Genomic DNA, 23,598 nt, shown 5'->3' with positions numbered 1-23,598 from the left:
ATAACCTTAGGCAATTTACTAGCGAGTGCTTCCTTTTCCTCATGTGTAAGTGGAAATAACACTGATCTCATTAGGTTAATGTGAATATCAGATGAGAAACATATGAATAGACCTTAGCTCACTTGATGCATAGTAAGTTTTCTTGATCAGTTGCCATTCTTATTTGAGGCAGTTTGTTTCCCCTCAGTTTGCCTGCCTCTTCTCATCTGTATGAGATTCTGCCCTGCTCTTTATAATTTGGGTGTATAACTAAACTATATGGCTTGTCACTGATAGGGATGCAGTTGCTTTCCTGGAACTCTTGAGGCTTGTGGCACATTTCCATGTGAAAACAAAGTGAAATCGTTAAATTAGCTGCTTCCAAAATGTAAGGGAAGAGCTGAAGTAACTTGCAAAATGAGCCTTGTCCTTACCTTAGAAGGATTATTTGTTTCTAGAAAAATTCCCAGCAATCAGAATTTCAGAAGTCGAAAACATAATTAACAACATTTTAATGTTTTCTTGAACCCCAAATCAATACCCTTTATGCCAAAAGAAAACCAAGTAGTTAACCAATGGTGAACACTAATTATCACAGAGTAGCAAAGCAAGCTGTTACCTGTGCTCTCTCTGCTCTTTCACAGTTATTATGTTAAAGAATATTGCTTACAAACAAAGCTTGCAAGGGATGCTCTGTGTTTAGGATATTGCAATTTTATAGTAAAAGAAAAGCAAGAAAAAAGAAGTCACTGGATGCAATGGAAATGATGATGAGATTATTGCCCTTATGTATCTTGAGGCCTCTAGGATGAGATTATGCACCAGCCGCCGATGATCTCATGATGGCTATGGTTCTGTGGCACTCAGCAGCTCACCCGGGGTGCGAAATCTAACCTTGTCCTCATAAATAAGAAGAAATGCCTCATAAACCAAGGCAATTTATTAAATGAAACTCCATGTGGAGTAAAATCCTTGTAACTCAAATTGACTTATCTTGGGAGTTGTTCCATATTGTACTCAATCTTAAATGTTTGTGTCCTTAAGAATTTCTTGGGCAGTATATAAAAAGAACAGCAGGGTTCAAGCCTTCAGAAAGACTGGAGATGCCTTGGAATAAGCATCTTTAACAAGCACCTTAGGTAATTCCACTGTAATGCTTCAAGAAGCACTACTATTACAAAATAAAATACTGACAAGATAAATATTTTAAATACAAGCACACCTCTCTGGAGCATGGCTCATTTGTTTAGTAAATGATGCTTGCCTATTTCATGAAAATTCCTGCTATGTGCCATATTTCAAATACCTTTGTATCTAGAAAGAGTACAGAGTAATGGATTAAATTGCATTATTTTCTCTAGTCTACTTCCAATGACTTCATTCTTTGTAATAAAAGATGATACCTTACATTTGGATAACACTTTATTGTCTTCAAAACATATATGTGTGAAAAAATATATATGTGATATATTATACACACACACATATATATTTGAGTCTCATCACAAACCAATAAGCCAGGAAAGGAAGACTGTATTATCTTTATTTTACAGACACATTAGCTGTTGTTGGATGACCTGTTCAATATTGCACAGCTGGCAAGAAATAGAAAAATAAATGCCACCAACTTTGCTGACTCTCAGTTCAATGCAGTACTCCCTGCCTCACCCTGTTTGCTATACTCTTTTTTTCCCCCGGTATATGTTTGAGTTAACTTGCCTATCAAACAGAGAATCAGTCATTCCTCTCAACTATGAGAAGCCCCTCATTTCCATACCCCCCCACCCTGAAGTCTAAAAACAATAGATTAAAAGAGAAATTTCTTTATAATACTGTTTTTTTCTTGTTGTGAAAAAAATTGTGTTTGTTTTTAAAAAACAATCAAGTCTTTGAGAGGCCAAGGCAGGTGGATCACAAGGTCAGGAAATCGAGACCATCCTGGCAAACACGGTGAAACCCCATCTCTACTAAAAATACAAAAAATTAGCCCAGAGTGGTGATGGGTGCCTGTAGTCCCAGCTACTCGGGAGGCTGAGGCAGGAGAATGGCATGAACTCCAGCCTTTGCAACAGAGTGAGACTCCATCTCAAAAAAAAAAAAAATCATGTATATCAAGTATACTCTTAGATGCCTACAGAGTTTATTTGCCTTGCTCTGGGGGTTCTGCTTTGTATTCCTGCCTGACTTATAGAATAATACATTTTTATTAAAGGAAGAATTTCTGAGGTCTTAGGTAGTCTGGCGTATTGATGAAAAACATATCGAAGTAGCAACTGACATAAAAGGAAGAATGAGGTCCTCCTGGGTTCAAATACAATGTCACTTACTCCTTGGAGCCTCTGTCTGCTCATCTGCAAGGGTGAGGATAATATCTAGCTTGCATGGTTGTTATTAAATTTGAAATAACACATGTGAAATGTCTTGCACAGTTTCTAGCACATAGTTCATAATTAAATAGAAATGAGATTTCAGTTCACTTAGTACAAATCTTACCCCCTGGAAATATCCTCCATCCCTGAAAAGATATCACTAGCTATCTCCACGCAAAATAAAGAAAAATAGGGTTCTATAGTTTGTGTGTGTGTGTGTGTATATGTGTATACGTGTGTGTATATACAATAATGTCTAGGTCGTTTGTCTTTTTCTGTCTCTTTTATAAACTGTGCTGAGAAAGGAACTAATGGCTATTCACGGTTTCCTATTGGAACACCTCTGACAACAGAAGCAATTTCTAAAAGCTTTTCATTGTGAGACTGAGAAGAGAGGAAGGATGAAAATATAGTACTTTTAGATGTGTCAAGGGCATGCTGGATGTGAGAGACAATAGGTAAGGGTTTGAAATTTTCAGATGGACTTTCTAGGCCCTTGTCATTGCAATGGTGTCTTCCTCCTTCACCTGTTACACATGGGGATCTAGACCCTTCTGGTGGGGTAAGAAGTATACTGACAGAAAGGAAGGATGCCAGACCAATCCATGTCTGCCAGCCAAGGTGATTGAGCAGTGGGACCTGGCAGTTGGGACAGGCAAGGGGCAGCCAAATCGTCAGTGCTGATGCCTATTGCTCATGTCCTCCTGTGCCCAGATCAAAGGCCTCTGCCTGATGCCCCTGCACCTGCAGCAGCACAGACACTCCTGTTGTCCAAGGCGCCTGCACCCAGCACATGGGAGAAGCTCCCTCAGACTTTCACTAGAGGCACTTTTTATTTTCTCAACCCTTTTTTGTCTAGATTCTTATTCTTTTTCTTCTTTTCTGCCATGCTAATCCCAATTCCCCAGTACACTGTACTACTGCTGAGGGTGGAAATGATACCTTCTCCTTCATCCCCGGTATCTCCTCAGTGCAGGATTCATTTCATCTTTTACTCAGGAGGTGGTGGCTGCAGGAAATCAAAGGGCCCACAGAAAAGGATGACTGCCATGGAGCCATTTCTCAAAGAAAACCTTTTTGTTTTCCGAAAAAGCTTATGTTAAGTTGAATTTTTATGATTATCCTTAATCATGGTGTCAAGAGAGTGTTTTACTGTATCTCATGACTTTAAAATAGGAAAAATTAATGTTTTGCAAAGTAGTGGTCCTTCAGGAGACTGATTTCATGGAGAATTTTTTTTAACACGTTGTGGCAATTGTTTGCATGTAAATGAGTTTTTCTAAATAGCATTTGAAAGTGTTTCCTTCTGAAGTACAAAGACATTCTTCATGACATCTCATTTCCCCTATTATTTTGCTTCATAAATTCATTGTTCCACAGACTAAACAGCACTTTTTTTCTGGAATACCATAATTATGAATTAGTGAGGTCCAAATAAATGAGATTTTCCTCTGGATACATGAAATAGGTTTGCAAAGAGCCTTTAACACTATATGAAATCTCTCTCAAATTCCCAGCTTTTCAACAGAATTCTCCAGTTATATCAAATCTTATAATTTCTAACTTTGTTTTCCCAAATTGCTCCCCAAAACATAAATAGTCCTTTAAATAAAAATGACTGTTTTAAAGAGAAGAGAGAAGGAGAAAGAAAACGAGAAGATAATACGCTGGCAAAATCCACAGTTTCCAACCAAATGACCTCACTCTTCCCTCTGGCTCTTAATGCTCAGCCCCGCCCCCAAAGTGTCCTCTTGATGGGTACAACTGTGTGTAACAGCTCCAGTGACACTGGCTGCAGATCATTGGAGACTCAGACATGAGTCATGGAAAGGTCTTCTTTTTCATCATTTTTAAGCATGAAATCATTCCCTCTAGGCATCAAGTGTCCCATCACTAGAGGAGAGTAGACAAGAGCATCTTGGAGGAAAGGGGAGGAGGAACAGAAAAGCAAGTTGCAGGGTAATGTGCTATGGTCTAAATAAACATGCAAAGGATGTTTGACTCAGGAGCACATACATGTAGCCATAAGGAAATTATCACAAATGTGGACATTGGCAGAACTCTGTGCCCTGATGTGATTAGCAGCCCATTCTGTCAAATAACTACTCCCATTAAAAAATAATTGAGCAATTTTCTGTTAGCCTTTATTGTTGGCTATTCTTGAGTTTTGTGACCTTTAATAAGACATTTAACCAGGCAACAGCCTTCATGGTGACTTATGACCATCCTAGTAACCTTTACTGTTTCTTTCTTTCTTTCTCTCTCTTTCTTTTTCTTTCTCTCTTTCTTTCTCTTTTTCTTTTCTTTCTCTCTTTCTTTCTTTCTCTCTTTTTCTTTTTCTTTTATTTCTCTCTTTCTTTCTTTCTTCTTTTCTTTCTCTTTCTCTTTCTCCCTCTCTTTTTTCCTTCTTTCTCTCTTTCTTTCTTTCTTTCCTTCTTTCTTTCTTTCTTTCTCCCTCTCTCTCTTCTCTTTCTTTCTCCCTCTTTCTCTTTCTCACCCCCCCTCTCTCTCCCACGTCCTTCCTTCCTCCCTCCTTCCTTTCTTCCTTCCCTCCCACTCCCTTCCTCCCTCTATTTTCTTTTCTCCCTTTCTTTTCCCCTTGCTTTTTAGAAACTTTCAAATTGTCCAATCAGGAGGAAATTTTTAAACTAATTTTCTCTTAAACTTTTTTTATGTTGGAAAGTTCAAAACAAATCTTTGGCATTTAGATACTGGAACTCAATCATGCAAGAAGTTGCTTGCTAATAGCATAATTGCAATAGTTGCAATAACATAGTAATGCATAGATTTGCATTTGTACAATAACAAATTCAGAATAGTTGTTACCAAAAGGGAGGAAGGAAGTATAATTATATTGGAGGGACATATATAGGAGACATTAATTGAATCTATAGTGACATGTTCTGGAAAATATTAACAATTTTTGATAAAGTTAGGCAGAGGATATAAAGTTTTCTTATCATTATAGCTTTATATGATTGTAATTTTTCAAAAGTGTTTCAGAAGATAAGAAAATCAGCTGGGCACGGTGGCTCCTGCCTGTAATCCCAACACTTTGGGAGGGCAAGGTAGGAGGATTGCTTGAGGTCAAGAATTTTAGACCAGCCTGGACAACGTAGTGAGACCCTATCTCTATAAAATAAAAATTTTTAAAAATTAGCCTGACATGATACATGCCTGTAGTTTCAGCTAGTCAGGAGGCTGACGCAGGAGAATCACTTGAGCCCAGGAGATTGAGGCTGCAGTGAGCCATGATTGTGCCACTGAACTCCAGCCTGGGTGACTGAGTGAGACTGTCTCAAAAAAAAAATTATAAATAAATAGATAAATAATAAAAGAAAAGAAAATCGTTTCATCTCTCACCAGGAGCCAGCCCTTCCCTGTCCATCTCACTGCTTTGCTTTTCTTCCTGTTTCACAGCCCTCTTGCTCCTCAAATGCTCTCATAGAATTGAGTCTTGAAAAACATTTGAAATTTCCCTCCAATTATAATCACTAAGTACTTGTTTTATTAATGGCATATACATATATTTATAAATAGGGAACATCTTTATGAGATACATGATTTTCATAGAAGAAGGCTAGAGACACGATATCATAATTAGTGGCTGGCAAATGCTTGTAAAATTTTGCCTTTCCATAAGTCACTGAGATAAGAGGTAGGAATGCTAGATAGTCCCTATTCTAAAGGATTTTGCAATCTAGGAGAGGATATGACACAGGTACCACCAACTTTTGCAATTTCCATAGCAGTTAAGGAGAGATGTCAGTATAAATTAATTAGTCTCAAAACTGAATTGTGCATTATTAAAAATCTATAATGTGGGTATTGTCAACTCCACTATTATGAATTTATTCTTCAGATATACTTGTACATGATTTATATATAAGCTTTGTTTGTTATAGCAAAAGACTGGAAATAACCAAAATATTCATCAACATGGATCTGATTAAAGATTCTGAACTCTTTAAGGGCCTCAACTAGGTTTATGGATTTTCAGATCCCCTTGCTCACTGGAAAATCTGACTCATAGTGAGTGAGTGAGGTATTCATATGTTTGGTTTGAATTGAATAACTGACTGATTAGGGTGGGGAACTGGGAGTCCATAGTGAATACCCTCCTATGAGAAGGAATAAAGTTCTCATACATTTACCTTTCAAAGAACAAATTATATTTTGCCATTGCTACTATCTGGGACCCCAAAGTAGTATAAACCATTGATATTTTAAATAATAAAATTTATGACCACTGCTCAGTAGAGCTCCAGTGGAACCTGCTTTAAAGCATAAACAAGAATTATTTCTAGTTAACAGAATTACTGTTGATATGCAAATGGTTCTGCATAAATGGCTGTAAGTGCAGGAGAATAACTCACTTTTTCAGTAGGCTGAACACCCCTTTTGTGTTTACCTTATATATTTCTTTTGATAATCCTTTTTTTAATACAATAATGACTTAAGCCAAGTCACTTTCTAATAATATATTGCAATATGAAGTTTTGAATATCAAACTTTATAAGGATTTATACTACTTACTTTCCCTCTAGAGAAGCTGTGAAGGAGGAGTTTTAGCTTTTGCAGTACGACTCCAGAAAAATATTGCAGATCCCCATTCTCCTACCTGACTGTGAGGTATATATTTATAGGCCTGCATATTAGCATATATGAATGTCTCCAATCTAATGATTACACATTGTTAGCATTCTAGAATTCATGTAGGTGCTATCTCGTGTAAAGCTCCTATGTTGCCATGTATTCTTTTTCTTCTGAATGCATGGAATTTCAGTTGGACTGATTAAAATGTGAATATGCAGGTCTGCAGAAGGGTGGGTTGGTAGCAGGCTATGGAGAGAACCTTTTCTCTTTGAAACCTGCCATGGGACTTTCTTTTATCCTTAGAAAAGCATATTCTTTGAGAATTTTACACATGTACCATAAAACCTAAAGTATAATAATAATAATAATAATAATAAAGAAAAAAAATAAATTAATTAATTAATTTAAAAAAAGAGAATTTTAAACTATAAAAAGAAAAAGAAAAAAGTTTTGTGAAAATGAGTTATTATTATTTAACAAAAAGTAGATGACTATTTGTTTAAATATGCATCTGGAAATGGCCGTCAGGAATGAGGCAGTCACCAGCATCTCAAGATGAACTTAACTGCGCTCCCACCAACTTGATGTTGGTGTCATTTTGAGTAGCAGTGATTTCACACTAGCCCTGTATGTCCTGCATATGTGTACTGTCCAGTTTCCTACAGGGCAGGCTGCATGATGATACCAAGAATTGCAGAGTGCAATTTCACCTCCAGTCCTGGTGTGGGCACTCATGTCTTATAATCTAGCATTTCTGAGGTCCACATTTAGTTGAAGACTCTAAAACTGTATTTGTCAATCTTTGAAAGCCCATTGTGTGTGATAAACACAACCATCTTACAATTTCTTGTAACATTATTTAAAATTTCAAAATAAGTGGAACTATTATTATGCCTGAAACCAGATGAAACTCATTATAATATTGAGGATGCTTTTTTAAACCACACTACACCACTCTGAAAATTTAGGTATCTTGGGAAAGAGGATGAAAAGTTTTGAGAAATCTCCTCCACTGAGACTTTCTGCCTGAACCACATCTGTCAGGGTGGGCAGTGTGCACGGGAAAGGCTAGATAGCCCCAATCCACTTTATGGGACACAATTAGAATCTAGCTGCTTGAGGAATGGAGTTGGACTCCTGTGGTGAGCTCAGGATTTGTCCTTTCTCACACAGAACAAATGTCTTTAATTTTGTTTTCTGTTTTTCCCGTCTTTCCCCTTAGAGCATTGTGTGCACTGGCCGGCGTCAATGGCACCCAGACCCCGTTTTAGTCCACTGCATCCAGTCATGTGAGGTAAGATAGCCTCCCCTTCCCCAACTCAGACTAGAGAACTCAGGTGGATTTAACTTATGGAGCTTGAGTCCTTCTAATTTAGGACCTGGTCCCTCTCCTATTCCTCTGTCCTTTGTTTAACTTCTTAAATTAAGTTGGTTCCACAATCTTAAATTTACAGAAATTAGGAGTTCTGATTTTTGTTTTGTTTTGTTTTAGAAAAATCTTTGGAGATCCACTTTAAATGACTTGATAAAAGCTAACTTAAAAAGCAAGTCAGAATTATTTATGGTTTTGGGATTCTGTAACTGGGCCTTGTTTGAGCTTAATTCGCTCAGGGTTTTGGAGACTGATGGCCCACTGACAGGTTTGTTTGGCCAGCACAGTGTCTAAAACCAATTTTCTTTTTGGTTGCCAATGTTTAAAAATTAGGATTTTTACATAAAATTCATATGTGCATATATAACATTACACACATACGCACACATCCCAAATAAAAATAAATATTTAAAACTCTGCACAAAGATTTTTCTCTTGAAAAACAAGACTAGCTGGCAACCATGATGACAATTAGCTGGATCTGAGTAGCAGCTGTACCCCAGATGGGCAACTCTCTCCAGTTAACACAGGTTTTACCTTTCCCTATGGCTACTTACCTGGTGGGTGCCCCTTGCTTAAAATAACTGCCTGGGTCATGCAGGCATCTATATTGCAATCTCTTAGGTAGACCTGTTGTCCACTGTTGATTAACCAAACTGGACCTTTACCACCTCAAGAAATCTTGTTTACTTCTTCACATAGTGGATTCCTCAATCAGTAGGGGGACGTAGGCTGCTGTGATTTCTTTAGTTAGATTAACTGAAGTTAATTTTAAAAGTCAGGAATAGGGCAGAATATTTCTAAGAAACGATGACCTAGAAGTTCTGTCATAGGGGAAAGAGATGCTTACACACACACAAACACACACACACACACACGCACACACCATTTAAGCCCTCCCAATCTAAGAATAGCCAGTGACAAGTACAAGCATTCTCATCTCAGTCACAAGAGGTTTTGTCATCCACATCTCACACTGGAAGGAAATAAGCCACTTAGCAGCAATCTTGGGTAATTCTGGCTCCTGTAGGTGCTGCAGAGAGACCCCTTTAACTGCCCTGATTTCCAGCTTCTTCCCTGATGCACACCCAACCCACATGCATGTCAAGTCCATTCTTCTGTATCTCTGTGTTTCTTGACCTAATTCTGGGAATCCAGGATCCACATGAGACTGGAGAGGGGGAAAGGGTGGGGTTTAAGAGAAAAGGGAAAACTGGGTGGGGAAATGATACCAATAAAACAGCACTCTGCGAGCGCATCAGGAAAAATGCTAGCATGGAGTGTGCTTTGTCATGGTGTGGGCCAACAAAACAGCTCATCTTCTGCCATCATTAGAAAAACAGATGGCAGTGGGGTGGGGAGGCGGGAGAGAGGAGGAGTGAATCATCCACTGGGCAGGGGGTAAGAAGGAGGGAAGACAGGAGGCCAGGGAAGGAGGGAGATAAACAGACAGAAGACTGGGGAGCTGGGAACACATCAAAGGGATCCTGAGAATTCCCTTCTGCTGCTTCTATGCATGATCTCAAGTGGGAGGGTGGATGACAGGGCTTGGAGCTGGCTTCCGTGTTTCCCAGAGGGTTATAGTACAGACCTTTTCCCATTTGTTCTCCCCTCCTCCCTGCACCCCATCACATCAGCGGGGTCACTTATCCAGAGCTTCCTAGGCTGTCGTCAGTCCCTTTGTTGATGTGACAAGGAACAAAAGCTCCATGTCTCCTCTGCCTGACTGCTGGGCCGGTGTCTCCTCTACCTGACTGCTACCAGGCAACAGCTGTTGGTTCCGCAGCTCCAGTGGTTCTCAGCATCACCTGGGAACCTACTGGAAATGCACATTCTCAGGCCACCAAACGCCTACTCGATCAGAAACTGGGAGTGGGGCCCAGCAGACTGTTTTAACAAGCTTCCAAATGATTCTGAGGCTTGCTAATACTTGAGAACCACCGCCCCAACCGAGAGTTTGTTGTGCAGCAATAATTGTAGCCAAAGTTATTTAGCCACTTTGAGGGTGGAGGGAAGATGCAACGATACAGGTGAATCAATCCCCGTAGGAAAGGAAGGGGAACTGGACAGGAGAGGAGAAGGAGAAACAACTCTGAAGAAATAAGTAATAAGAAATGCAAAGAGGCGTGTGAAAATGAAAAAGAAAGGACAAGAGAGGCTGAAACTGGCATGCTCTAGGGGCAAATTGGCAGACACTTAATTCTTTACTGGAAAAAGTCAGCAAAATGTATTAGGGAGAACAGAAGAGTGTCAGGGACAGATGGAGGGAAAATGGACTGGAGGCAAGATAAAGCAAAGCGGGCCAGGTAGGAGAGAGGAAGTTTTTAAAAGTGCAGCACAGAAATCTGAGCTCAAATCAGGTATTTTGTTACCCAGTATCTAAAAGGATTTTCTGTTTTTTGCTTCCCAGTATAGAATATCATTCGAAGAGGCCTCCTTTTAATATTTAGTCTTGTAAGGGTGGAGTGCCTCATTCGTTATTTCTCCCAATAAGCCCAAGGCAGTAAATCCACCAGCTCAGTATCCTCAGCCCATATTGCCCTTCATGTTACTTCAGCACCTTTGTTTGCATCATATTCTCTTGGCATAACGATTTGCTTTCAATTATCCACTATTCTGTGCTGCTTATGTTTTCTGAGGTGCCACTAAGACTTTCTTTAAAAACTCTTATCTAAATAATTCCATCTTCTTATGTTAGGTCATAAGCCAGTTGTTGCTGCTTATGTTCCCATTGTCCCAGCAAGAACACATGTATGCTACATATCTGCAATCCAAAATTGTTGGTACGTTCAATTCTATTTTTCTAGTTGTTGCTTGCATTTGGCCTTTGGGACCTGAATACTCCTTGTATCTGCTGTTTCTTTCGTAAACTGCATATGGGCAAGGAATGGCAACTTAGTTAATGGAAAAGTTTTGAAGTCAAACAACTCTAGATTCCAATCCTGGGTCAGCTGAGTAGTGTGAGCCTCTGTATTGGGAAGTGGGGCAACAAAGCTGTTTTAAGGAGTTGTTATGAGGGATGCATGTGATAGCATACATAAAGCATTGAGTGTCATGCCTGACCCGTAAGAGATTCTTATTGGTGTCATTTATTTAAGCTATTAGCCACTTCATGAATGTTTACTGAATGAGTAAAGCAGAAAGCAGGGGCATTGTTGCTGGTGTAGCCCCAATATAATTAGTTGTAAACTCTAAGGATGTGAAAAAGGAAAGGAAAGGAAAAGAAAAGGGAAACAGGTCATACCCATAAAGACCAACTGAGATACATAATTCACAAATGACTTGGAGACATCGATTGTGTCCAATCAGTCATCAGGTCAGTCAGTCACCAGATCATTATATGAGTAGCTCTACTCATTCCTACAGTTGCCCACACTGGTTGGGACCTCAACATTTCTCATCTGGACTTTTGCAGTTATTTCCTAATTGCTCTCCCTTCCTCCAGACCTGTGCCCATCAATTTCCTTCATTCTCTCTATTGCTATTACAGGGTTCTTTCTATTGTGTCTCTTCTGCTAAAAATATCTCAGGAACTCCCTATTGTTTTCACATTTAAACCAGACTCCTTTGCAGGTAGTAAATGAGCCTTTGTCTTTCAGCCTTCTGTCTCTTCAAATCTCTTTGTGCACACTCTACTCCAGACATAAAAATCCTTTTCCAACACAGTATTCTAAAAAGTGCTTGGGCTTTGCACTGTCTGTTTGCTTGATCTAGGATTGAATATTTGTCCCACCTGTGGGGTGACACTGGGCAAGTTGCATTAGATTCTTGTGCCCCATTACCCTCAACATAGTTTTAATAGAGTTTTTATAACAGAGTTTTAATAGTAATGCTTATTTCATAAGGTTATAGTGAAGATAAATGAGTTATTATAGGCAGTGAGCTCAGTCTAATGTCTTGTACATAATTGTGCATTATAAATCTTATCTATTTCATTATCCATCACAGAAGTATTGTTGTTGCCACATGTTACTTCATTCGCTGTATCTTCATGCACGTTGAAACCCATTCCCGGGACTCATCCTGTGACTTATTTCTCTAAGCCAGTGATTCTCAGCTAGGGACAATTTTGCACCCACCACTTCTCACATTAGGGGAAATGTCTGAAGACATTTTTAGTTGTCACGACTGGGCGAATGGGGGGAGATGCTGAAATATAGTGAGTGGAGGACAGGGATGCTGCTGAACATCATACAATGCACAGTATAGCCCACAACAAAGAATCATCCTGCCCCAAATGCCAATAATATTGCCCTTGAGACACTGCTGTAGACTAACTCCTATTGATCTTTCAACACATTTTTCCAGGCATTTTTTCTACTTGGAGGATTTAATGACTGGCACTCCACCCACCACCCTCCCTCAACCACAGATGGGTTATAAAATCATACTCTGGTCTCTATTTTACCCCTTATCACCTTAGGGAAAGTATTGGTTTCCTGTTTGTCTGCTTTATGATGCTGTAACTACTTACAAGCTGAAGATATTGTCTTTTCCATTATTATATCTTAGCTGCTCAACACGATGTTTGAATGTTTGAAATAATCGGGGATCAGAAAACATTTATTGATTGAAAGAGTAATTTAATTTGCACATAGCTTTTAAAATTATAGATAAGTATGCAAATATTTTATGATAACTGTATAAAAGACCTGTTAAATGCTTGTCCAATAAAGTGTACTTTCTTCCCAGCATAGAGACAGGAAGAGAGGAAAAGAAAGAGGAAAAATGGTTTTCCTCATCTCCTGGGGTAATAATTGAAGTGAGTGTTCACTCCATCCATGAACACTGTGATACTATCAGATAATAGATTATCTTCTTCCTTCCCTTCCTTCCTTCCTTCCTTTTATCTTTCCTTTTTTCTTTTTTTTTGTCTTTCATAAAGCCGTATTTATTAATTCTACCAAAGTCCACAATCCTAGAGTCTACTTAAACCAAGAAGATTTTGTTCTCTAGGGAATGTACCTAGGGATAAAGACTTTTAATTATAGTCTCCTTTTATATAGAACTGATTAGTTTTCTTCATACATATGGGATGATTAAAATCCACCTAATTCTTGGCTCTGCTTTCTCTGTGAGTCTGTATTTCTTGCAAGTTCATCCTATTCTTTCCAGCAGTCTCCATTTTGAATTACAGTTTTGATCTCTTCAACTCTTTGCTGGTAGAGTTGTGCCCTTTCTTTTTAAAAAGAGAGCTGCAGAGGAGGACAGAGGCCGAGTAATGTCAGAGAATTAGGTTCAAATTCTGACTCTACCCTTCGTTAGCTATGCATAGTACCTGTCAGGCTTTCTCTTAGAACTTCTGTGAGAATCAGGTGAAATAACTGATTTTAACGTGTTTTATGAATTGTCAAATAATGTAACGTACTAGCGGTGATACTGCCTAAGGAATGACACATGTAACTTTGTGAGGACAGGGTCATATTGAAACAAGATATTAAGAATCAAGGCCAGGCACAGTGGCTCACCCCTGTAATCCCAGCACTTTGAGAGGCTAAAGCGGGAGGATCACTTGAGGCCTGGAGTTTGAGCCCAGCCTGAACAACATAGCAAGACCTTCATCTTTACAAAAAAATGAAAAATCAGCCAGCTAACTATGGTGGTATGCACCTGTGGTCCCCAGATACTCAGGAGGCTGAGGTGGGAGGATCACTTGAGTCCAGGAGTTTAGGTTATGGTGAACTATGATCATGCCACTGTACTTCAGCCTGGGTGACAGAGCAAAACCCTGTCTCTCTCAAAAAAAAAAGGAAGCAATTCAATTACATCTAGTTCATATCTTTATGACTTTTTATTATATCCTGCAAGTATCCATGGTTAATTGATGTCCTTGGGGCTACCAATGCAACTTATAAGGCCTTTTAAAGTTTGGGAGGAAATTTCCAATAACTCTGTCTGAGCCTGAGCTGCCATTTCCTCTCTAAATTCAATGCATAAATTTGTAGATGCCTATCGTCTCATCTATCACATATTTCAAGGTTATCTAATAGGTCTATTCTTCCAGTAGTCTACCAACTCCTGAGTGGCAGGAGGTGTGTTTTGTTCACTTTTGTATCCTCTTTGAGAGACACCTAATTCTTCAGTGACACCTGCTTCTATTCCCCTAAAGACAGAGATGGAAAGCTGCAGACAGAACTTTGACTTTGAGAGTCTTAAATGGAAAAGACTGAATCAGTTTTCTGTGAAGTTGCATAGTGGAAGAAAAGTAGGGACAAGAGAGATGGAGAAGTAGAAAATAAAAACCCTGTCATGAGTGGAATCAAAAGGCCTTGTAACCTCAGTGAAAGTGGCATGGTGGCAGAAACAAAGGCTTAACACATAGCTCCATCTCTGATTAGCTATTTCCTTGGGCAAGTCAGTTAACTTTTCTGAATTTAAGTTTCCTTATCTTTTAAATTAGACAGATAAAATTCATCTCTTAAAATTGTTGTGAAGATTCAGGTTCAGAAAACTGTGGAGACGTGGTTTGGGGCCTTCAGAGAGGTCACACCTCAGTAAAGCATGGTTGTGCTAATTTTTCAGGAATAATGGCAAACCTGTTCTTGTTTCTGGGAATGTTTTGCCTTCCAAGTAGATTTTGGCTTTCATTACACCCACAGGTCCTTCTCTTATAGGGCCTCTTTTCAGATTTACAACCTTCTTCTTGGTTAGCCTCAACTTCTTATTCATTGGATGGATTAGGTTTTGGAAACTTGTTAGTACTTCCTTCCTTGACTTTCAGTTCAAGACCAATCCTGGTTTTGGATTTACTACTTCTACCATGGCACTAGCCTGTCCACAAGAGAAAACTCAGTCTGAGATAGGATAGATATGAGAATCAGGACATGATAAAGGATGCACAAGTACCTACTGTGTGAGTATTTGATAAACATAATTGAGTATGTGATAAAGGTTAGTCAAATTGCATTTATCAGTAATGCTGAATCACTTCTGTTACTCAAAGCACAAGGATACTTCTCCCCACTGTTAATTCTCATAGAACAGTGACAGGCAATACACATGTGTGTATATGTTGAGAGGGCAAGAAGCTGAGCTGGGCTGGAGAGAGAGCTGGTAAAGGACTGTTTAATAAGACCAGTAAGATATACTGGTCTTATTAAAGTATCCCCTTTATATCCCCTACCTAAGTATTTTGATTTTCTTGAAAGAATGAGGAGCTGTCAGAAAAGCCAAGCAGTATTTGCCATTTTAGAAAAAAAGGAGTTGAACAATAAGAGCTACCTGCCTGCCAAGTTTGATATTTTCTTTCTTTCTTTTTTTTTTTTTTTTTTGAGAAAGAGCCTCACTCTGTCGCCCAGGCTGGAGTGCAGTGGTGTGGTCTCGGCTCACTCCAACCTCTGCCTCCCGGGTTCAAGCGATTCTCCTGCCTCAGCCTACCGAGCAGCTGGGACTACAGGCATGTGCCACCACACCTGGCTGACTTTTGTATTTTTAGTAGAGACAGGGTTTCATCATCTTGGCCAGGCTGGTCTCAAACTCCTGGCCTCAGGTGAACCACCCATCTCGGCCTCCCAAAGTGCTGGGATTACAGGCATGAGCCACCATGCCAGGCCAAGTTTGATATTTTCTACTAGAAAAAGTTCTAGAACAAATTTCTCTAAGTACAGGCCCCAAGTTTATAAGGAACATGCTCTCCTATACTGATGCCGTGTTCTGTGAAAGAATCAATGAGTCCTATAAGATAAAGTAGAAGCCACTTCTTAAATTTAGTAGATATGTTATTCTGGCCCAAATGATGTACTCCTGCTTTCAGAAGGCAGCTAAAGGAGTTGACCCCATCTCGGATCATTACTAAATGCTCTGTTGAATGGGAAGACCCAGCCAGTGCAATGCCCAGGGCTGTCTCTGGTCACACCTTGTCTTTAAATAGTTCACATTGGCAATGGATTCAGCTGATAGTGTGAAAAAAAATGCTTAAGAATTATATAGGGTGAGGGGTACTTATTTTTTAAATGCAGATTCTTAAGTTCTGCCCCTCCCTCCCAATTCTTTTATGTCAAGTCTGGTGTGAAGTACAATAATTTGCTTTTTTAACAAATACTTCAGGTGCTTCTAATTCAAGTCGTCTTCAACTGTGCTTTGAGAAACACTAGGCAGGGATTAATTCATACGCTGGCAAATAGTTACATGGCAGTGCCCAGCTCGCATTTTGGGAGAAAAGGGATCATCTTCCAGTTGTTCTCAAATAAATGAAGAAATCACTTGGAATAGAATAAAGTTCAGAAAGGTCAAGGATAGAAGTAAGAATATCTGACAAACAGTGGTAAAACTGTAATTATCCTAAGCCAGAAAAAGGTGAATTGTTTTAAAATTATAGTTGTTTTTTTTTTTAAATTGTGACTTATCCTGGGTAAACAGCAGCATGGCTCTGGTCTCGAAACAACAAGCCACATGCAAATAGCTACAAGTGAGATTATCAGAAAACCTGAGTATTTCATTGTTTTGTCATTAATCTCACCATGGATCTCATTCTACTTTCCCTTTAGGGTTAGCTCCCACAGGCATTAGAACATACAGAACATGTTAAGGGCCAAAAAAGTGATATGAAAAGATTAATAATAATAATACCTTTGGAAAAAATCAAAAGAAGTGAGGTTTCCAAGTCTAAAATGAGAAGAATAAAGGTTAATATAGTAAACATGTTCATGGATTGAATATTTTACTTAGAGAAAAGTTTGCAGTCACCATCCCCCAGTGAGAACAGAAGAGAATATAATGGGCTTAAAATACTCAATGAACTATTTAAAGTAAATCTATGTGAGAATATCCTAAAAGTGTTAAACTTTATACAAGGTTATAAAGGGAGGTGTTGAAAAGGCGTATTAGTCTTTGGAGAGTTTTAAAAGGATGTATATTCTCCCTCTCTGACATGGTTACACATTTGCTTCTATCTCAAACACTGCTGATAGTTTGGTACTCTCTTTCGCTGTAAATCTAGGACTCCATGGATTTAAATATGTTTATATTTGTGTTATCTTAAAGCAGTCAATAGAGATATTTTATGTGTCATTATCATCTGACTACTACTTCCAAAGGAATTTATGTAGGAAGGAGTTGGGAGTAGAAAGATGGGGCCTTGGGACAAATTTAACTTCATTGGAGTGGCTGGATTACTGAAATGGAGGTGGAAAGTTGTATTGTTTTTACACATTTAATAGTTGATACCAACAATGGTTCCATCACTAATTCAATCCATCTGTTACACCATTCCTTGGATTCTTTCTTCTCTGTTGTCTTGGACCTCTCTCCGCCTCCCTTTTATTATTTATATTCCAGATGGTAGCCCTGTTAGCTGTGTCTGGGACACGTGCATATTGATCACTCATGGGCACTGCTTGCTATCCTGCTGCAACTCTATGGGATGCAGAGGCCAATATATAACTCAGGTGGTGGAAAATAAGGGCATAAAAATTGAGGATTTTTGTACCATTTTTCCTGCCCAGAGTTTTAGCCCAGAAGAGGTAGAGAGTAGCTGAAGCCTGACTTAACAAGTCCTAATTGAGGGGATGTACTTCATTCTGGGATGTGAAAGGCTGCGTACAGGCCTGGAAATGAGAGGATCAGAGGAGGGGATGGGGAAGGTTAGCTTGCCGGAGACATTGCCCGAGGAATAGTGGCAATCACAGGCTTCTGCATCATGTGGGACCCTTTCAGAGGAAGGGGTTTGTCACTTTGTAGAGTTTTGTCTCCTTGTTTTTAGGACAAGATGCAATATGTGTGTGTGTGTGTGTGTGTGTGTGTGTGTTACAGTTCTTCCCATTTGACCCTGTGAAGTACCCCTGTAGTGTGGTAAAATCTTTCAGCACATTCATAAATTCTAGAGCTCTTTGTTCTAAAAAGTGAAATGAAATATGTGGCTAAGACACTCCAGTGCAGATGCCCCACATTCTCAGTGGCAGTGAAAATGGGCTCAGGCCCACCTTTAGGAAAAAAGGAAAGGGATTTTCTCCCAAGATTACATACTTCAAGACAGAATTCAGGCAGGCAGTTTTGCATCCATCCAATAGAGCTCAGATGCTCAGGACTTCCAAGTGACAGCAGTTGAAACCTGGACCTGTGAAGAACTGGAATGGTTTAGGGGGTCCCAACCTTTTTGGAACCAGCTACTAGTTTCATGGAAGACAATTTTTCCAAGGACAGGGTGGGGTGGGGGAGTTTCAGGATGAAACTATTTCACGTCAGATCATCAGGCATTATTTAGATTCTCATAAGGAGCGTGCAGCCTAGATCCCTCACATGCACAGTCCACCACAGGGTTCGTGCTCCTATGAGAATCCAGTGCCACCACAAATTTTACAGGAGGCAGATCCAGGCTGTTAACACTGGCTCTTCCACCACTCACCTCCTGCTGTGTGGCCCGGTTCTAACAGGCAGCAGACCAGATTGGGGACTCCTGGTCTAGGGAAATAGTGTGGTTCTGGACCAGTGGCAGCAGCCTCACCTGGGCACTTGCTAGAAATGCAGAATCTTAGGCCCCCCTCTGGACTTCTGAATCAGAAACTTTGGGAGTGAGGTCCAGCAATCAGTTTTACCAGGCCTTTCAGAGGACTCTGATGTACTTGCAGGTGCAGGATTCGCTGGTCTAGAGTGTGGGGAAAATAGTAGCAGAAGAATGACAGTTTTGAGGGACTTGAAAAATACATCAACACTAAGGTTGCTTCTCTGATCCCAAAAATCTTTCCTTTCTGTTTCCCTCAGCTTCATAATGAAACCTGTTCAACTCTTCCTTCCTCAGTGTTTTCTATCTGTAAGACTTCTATTATTGCACTTTAGTAATATACTTTTTATCACTGGATAGTCACGGATTATTCTTAATAAATGTCAAGGCTTGAAAGTATAATCACAGCCCAAAATGGACTTAGAAGTGTGACCAGATGGAATTGCTACTGCTCTTTCAAAAAGCATCTCACTTGAGTATGTCTCTATGAATTCTTATTATAAAGAGAAAATGAATCTTATTTGTGATATCTGTATAAAAAAACCAGTGTTCTATTTCAACTTTATCACTTGTGCATTGTGTGTAGTTGTTTAACTTCTTTTGTTTCCTCTTTATTTATATGTTGTCATATAAATAATAGCCAACAATTAAACTTCTCTTTGCCACACTTCAGCTGTTTACAAATCAGATATAATAATCATTCCTTCCCTGTTTCTCAGAAGGCACATCTTCAGGGCTTATTTTTCTTTTAATTCTTGCCAAGTTTTTTAGGATCTATGAGTGAAAAGGGGTTATAAAAATGCTAATTAGGGTAGGGATAATAATGGCCTACAAGCCAATAATAGGGACAGCTACTAGACTTCTAGTAGGGATGGTGTAGGTCCTTACAAATCTAAATCTAAATATGTGTTAGACATATTAAAATCCAGAGAAAGATTGAAAATTTGCTTAAGTTGGAACTGTCTTCCAGGCTCGCTACCTGCCAAATTCTAATCCCCTTGAGATTTGTTTGTGAATTTCACTGCCAGTTTTGTGCAATATCTGCACCAGCCTAAAATCCCGGCATGTCTTTAAGCTTGTCTAGAGTCCCATTTGGTTCAGGGCTCAACTTCAGATTCTCCAGCTGGAATCTCTGAAAATCAGACTCCAAATGTTAATTAGGACTAGGTTTTCATTTTGAAAGCTAAAACCATTGCCCCCACACCCCTACACCCCTACCTCTCCACCTCCAGCTTTTTAAAAAAGTAAAACATTAAAAGCACAACCAACCGTCCAAATTGTAAAACCTCATCTAGATTAACAACATTCGTGAGAGTTTATGCTTGTCTAAAATTCCTCTGGAGCCGCGCTGTGACTTCCTGGTAGGCTCTCTGACAGGCTGCATTTTTGCTTCTTTTGTCCTCTTGGCCTTCTGGGTGGGCCACTTTCTCACTCTGTTAATTTTCTTTATGACATCTGTTCTCCCTTTTTCCTCCCACTCCACCCTTTTTCTGATTTGTTCTTTTTTTTTTTTTTTTTTTGGAGGGTTTTTTTTCTCTTTCACTGCCCTTCCCTTTTTAGCCCAGACTTGCAGATAATTTAAATATTACTCGCCTGCAGAACGGCCATCACAGAAATGCTACTATCTTTTCTTTAACCTGCCAGACCTTCAGCTGCTTCTCGATGATTTTGCTGAAGTTATAAGAATGGGCAGCATGCAAAATTATGTCTATAGATAACTCTAGATTCTCCTCTTTTCACAGGGACTTTGCTCAACTAAGACTTCTAATTGTGCTTCAAAAATGTGTTTTAAATGCATTCTAATCATGGCACAAATACATTATTGAGATTATTCGTGAATCCTATAAGGCATTGCTTATTTTACAATTTACCATCGTGGTAATTGTCATAATTTCTTAATTAAATAATCCAATAGACAATATCTTTCAGAAAGTTTATAAAATTTGAACCATTTCCAATTCATTCTACTAACATAGATGTTCATTTAAGTGAAATTATTTTATTAAATACTTATTTATTACAAGGACTGAGTGCTAGCAATGCATTTTACTAATTTTCTTACACCTTATTTTTTTTTTCTTAAACTATTATTTTAAATTTAAGGGTACATGTGCAGGAAGTGCAGGTTTGTCACATAGGTGAACATGTGCCATAGTGGTTTGCTGCACCGATCAACCCATTACCTAAATATTAAGCACAGTATCCATAAGCTATTCTTCCTAATGCTCTCCCTCCCCCAACCAACCTGCCCAGACAGGTCCCAGTGTGTGTGTTGTTCCCCCATTCTGTTCATGTGTTCTCATCGTTCAGCTCCCACTTATAAATGAGAACATGCGATATTTGATTTTTCATTCCTGCTTTAGTTTGCTGAGGATAATGGCTTCCAACTCCATCTATGTCCCTGCAGAGGACATGATCTCATTCCTTTTTATGGCTGCATAGTATTCCGTGGTGCATATGTACCACATTTTCCTTATCTAGTCTATCATTGATAGGCATTTTTGTTGATTCCATGTCTTTGCTATTGTGAATAGTGCTGCAATGAACATACACTTTCATGTATCTTTCTAATAGAATGACATATTTTTCTGTATATACCCAGTAATGGGATTATTGGGTCAAATGGTATTTCTGCCTCTAGGTCTTTTAGGAATTGCCACACTGTCTTCTACAATGGCTAAACTAATTTACACCCTCATCAACAGTGTAAAAGCATTCCTTTTTCTCTTCAACCTCACCAGCATCTATTGTTTCTTTACTTTTTAATAATAGCCATTCTGACTGGCATGAAATGATATCTCATTGTGGTTTTGATTTGCATTTATCTAATGATCGGTGATGTTGAGCTTTCTTTCATATGTTTCTTGGCTGCATGTATGTCTTCTTTTGAGAAGTGTCTCTTCATGTCCTTTGCCCAGTTTTTAATAGAGTTGTTTTTCTCTTGTAAATTTGTTTAAGTTCCTTGTAGACTCTGGATACTAGACCTTTGTCAGATGGATAGATTGCAAAAAATTTTATGCAATTCTGTAGGTTGTCTGTTGACTCTGATGATAGTTTCTTTTGTTGTGCAGAAGCTTTTTAGTTTAATTAGATCCCATTTGTCAATTTTGGCTTTTATTGCAATTGCTTTTGGTGTTTTAGTCATTAAATCTTTTCCCATGCCTATGTTGAATGGTATTGCCTAGATTTTCTTCTAGGGTTTTATAGTTTTAAGTCTTACATTTAAGTCTTTAATCCATCTTCAGTTAATTTTTGTATATGGTGTAAGGAAGGGGTCCAGTTTCAATTTTCTGCATATGGCTACCCAATTCTCCCAGCACTATTTTTTAAAAAGGGAATCCATTCCTCACTGCTTGTTGTTGTCATGTTTGTTGAAGATCAGATGGTTGTAGGTGGCAGTCTTATTTCTGAGTTCTCTATTCTGTTCCATTAGAGAATGTGTCTGTTCTTATACCAGTACCATGCTGTTTTGGTTACTGTAGCCTTGTAGTATAGCATGAAGTCAGGTAGCACGATGCCTCCAGCTTTGTTCTTTTTGCTTGGGATTATCTTGGCTATTTGGGCTCTTTTTTGCTTCCATATGAATTTTAAAATAGTTTTTTTCTAATCCTGTGGAGAATGTCAATGGTAGTTTAATGGAAATAGCATTGAACCTATGAATTACTTTGGACAGTGTGACCATTTTCACGATATTGATTCTTCCCATCCATGAGCATGGAATGTTTTTTCATTTGTTTGTGTCCTCTCTGATTTCCTTGAGCGCTGATTTATAGTTCTTCTTGAAGAGTTCCTTCATTTCCTTTGTTAACTGTATTCCTAGGTATTTTATTTTCTTTGTAGCAATTGTGAATGAAAGTTCATTCGTTATTTGGCTCTGTGCTTGCCTGTTTTTAGTGTACAGGAATGCTAATGATTTTTGCAAATTGATTTTGTAATCTGAGACTTTGCTGCAGTTGCTTACCAGCTTAAGAAGCTTTTTGGCTGAGACAACAGGGTTTTCTAGATATAGGATCATGTCATCTGCAAACAAAGATAATTTGACTTCCTCTCTTTCTATTTGAATATGCTTTATTTCTTTCTCTTGCCTGATTGCCCTGGCCAGAAATTTCAATACTATGTTGAATGAGAGTGGTGAGAGAAGGCATCCTTGTCTTGTGCTGGTTTTCAAGGGGAATGCTTCCAGATTTTGCCCATGCAGTATGATGTTGGCTGTGGGTTTGTCATATATGGCTCTTATTGTTTTGAGGTATGTTCCTTCAATACCTAGTTTATGGAGAGTTTTTAAAATGAAGAGATATTGGATTTTATTGAAGGCCTTTTCTACATCTATTGAGATAATCATGTGGTTTTTGTCTTCAGTTCTGTTTATTACACCTTATTTTTAAAAGTATATATGTATACGCATACATATGTGTGTATATGTATGTATCTGTTCTTTTGACTACCTAACAGTGAAGTGATGACAGAGGAAAGGGCAACACTCCTAAATTGATTACAAATATTTGTAAATTGCAGCAAACAGCATGCATAATGAAAATAATGCACATTTCAATTCCTGTCTAAGAGGTTTAAATCTCAGCTCCACCCTTATATTTATTTGTAATATTTAAAAAAATTAATTTTAATTCTATAAAAGTGATACATGTACCTAGTTTGAAAAGCTAGTTCACACTTACTAGGTTTAATTTGGAAGACTAGCAGTTCCTACCCCTCTGCTCCTAACCTCAGCCTCTCTCACTCAGCAGAGGCCATCATTTCATTTTTGTTGTTGTTTTTACTTCACCTGTTTCACTTATTTTATTTCTTCTGAAAATTACATATATACACATAAACATGCATACATG

At 38.7% G+C, this 23,598-nt stretch overlaps 1 protein-coding gene across 1 annotated transcript in view; it reads left to right on the top strand.

Moving 5' to 3' along the window:
- The window catches only part of PAPPA2 (pappalysin 2), a 405,697-nt gene that overhangs the window by 351,760 nt on the left and 30,339 nt on the right, over window positions 1-23,598 (top strand). The window contains exon 21 of the mRNA XM_054455365.1: window positions 8,167-8,238. Within this exon, the coding sequence (XP_054311340.1) occupies window positions 8,167-8,238 (72 nt within the window). The remainder of the gene's footprint in view (window positions 1-8,166; window positions 8,239-23,598) is intronic.

This window comes from Pongo pygmaeus, chromosome 1, assembly GCF_028885625.2.
Source record: "Pongo pygmaeus isolate AG05252 chromosome 1, NHGRI_mPonPyg2-v2.0_pri, whole genome shotgun sequence".
In the NCBI taxonomy this organism is placed as follows: Eukaryota; Metazoa; Chordata; class Mammalia; order Primates; family Hominidae; genus Pongo; species Pongo pygmaeus.
The sequence above is the reverse complement of the archived record's forward strand: the minus strand, read 5'-3'. Positions and strand labels throughout refer to the sequence as shown.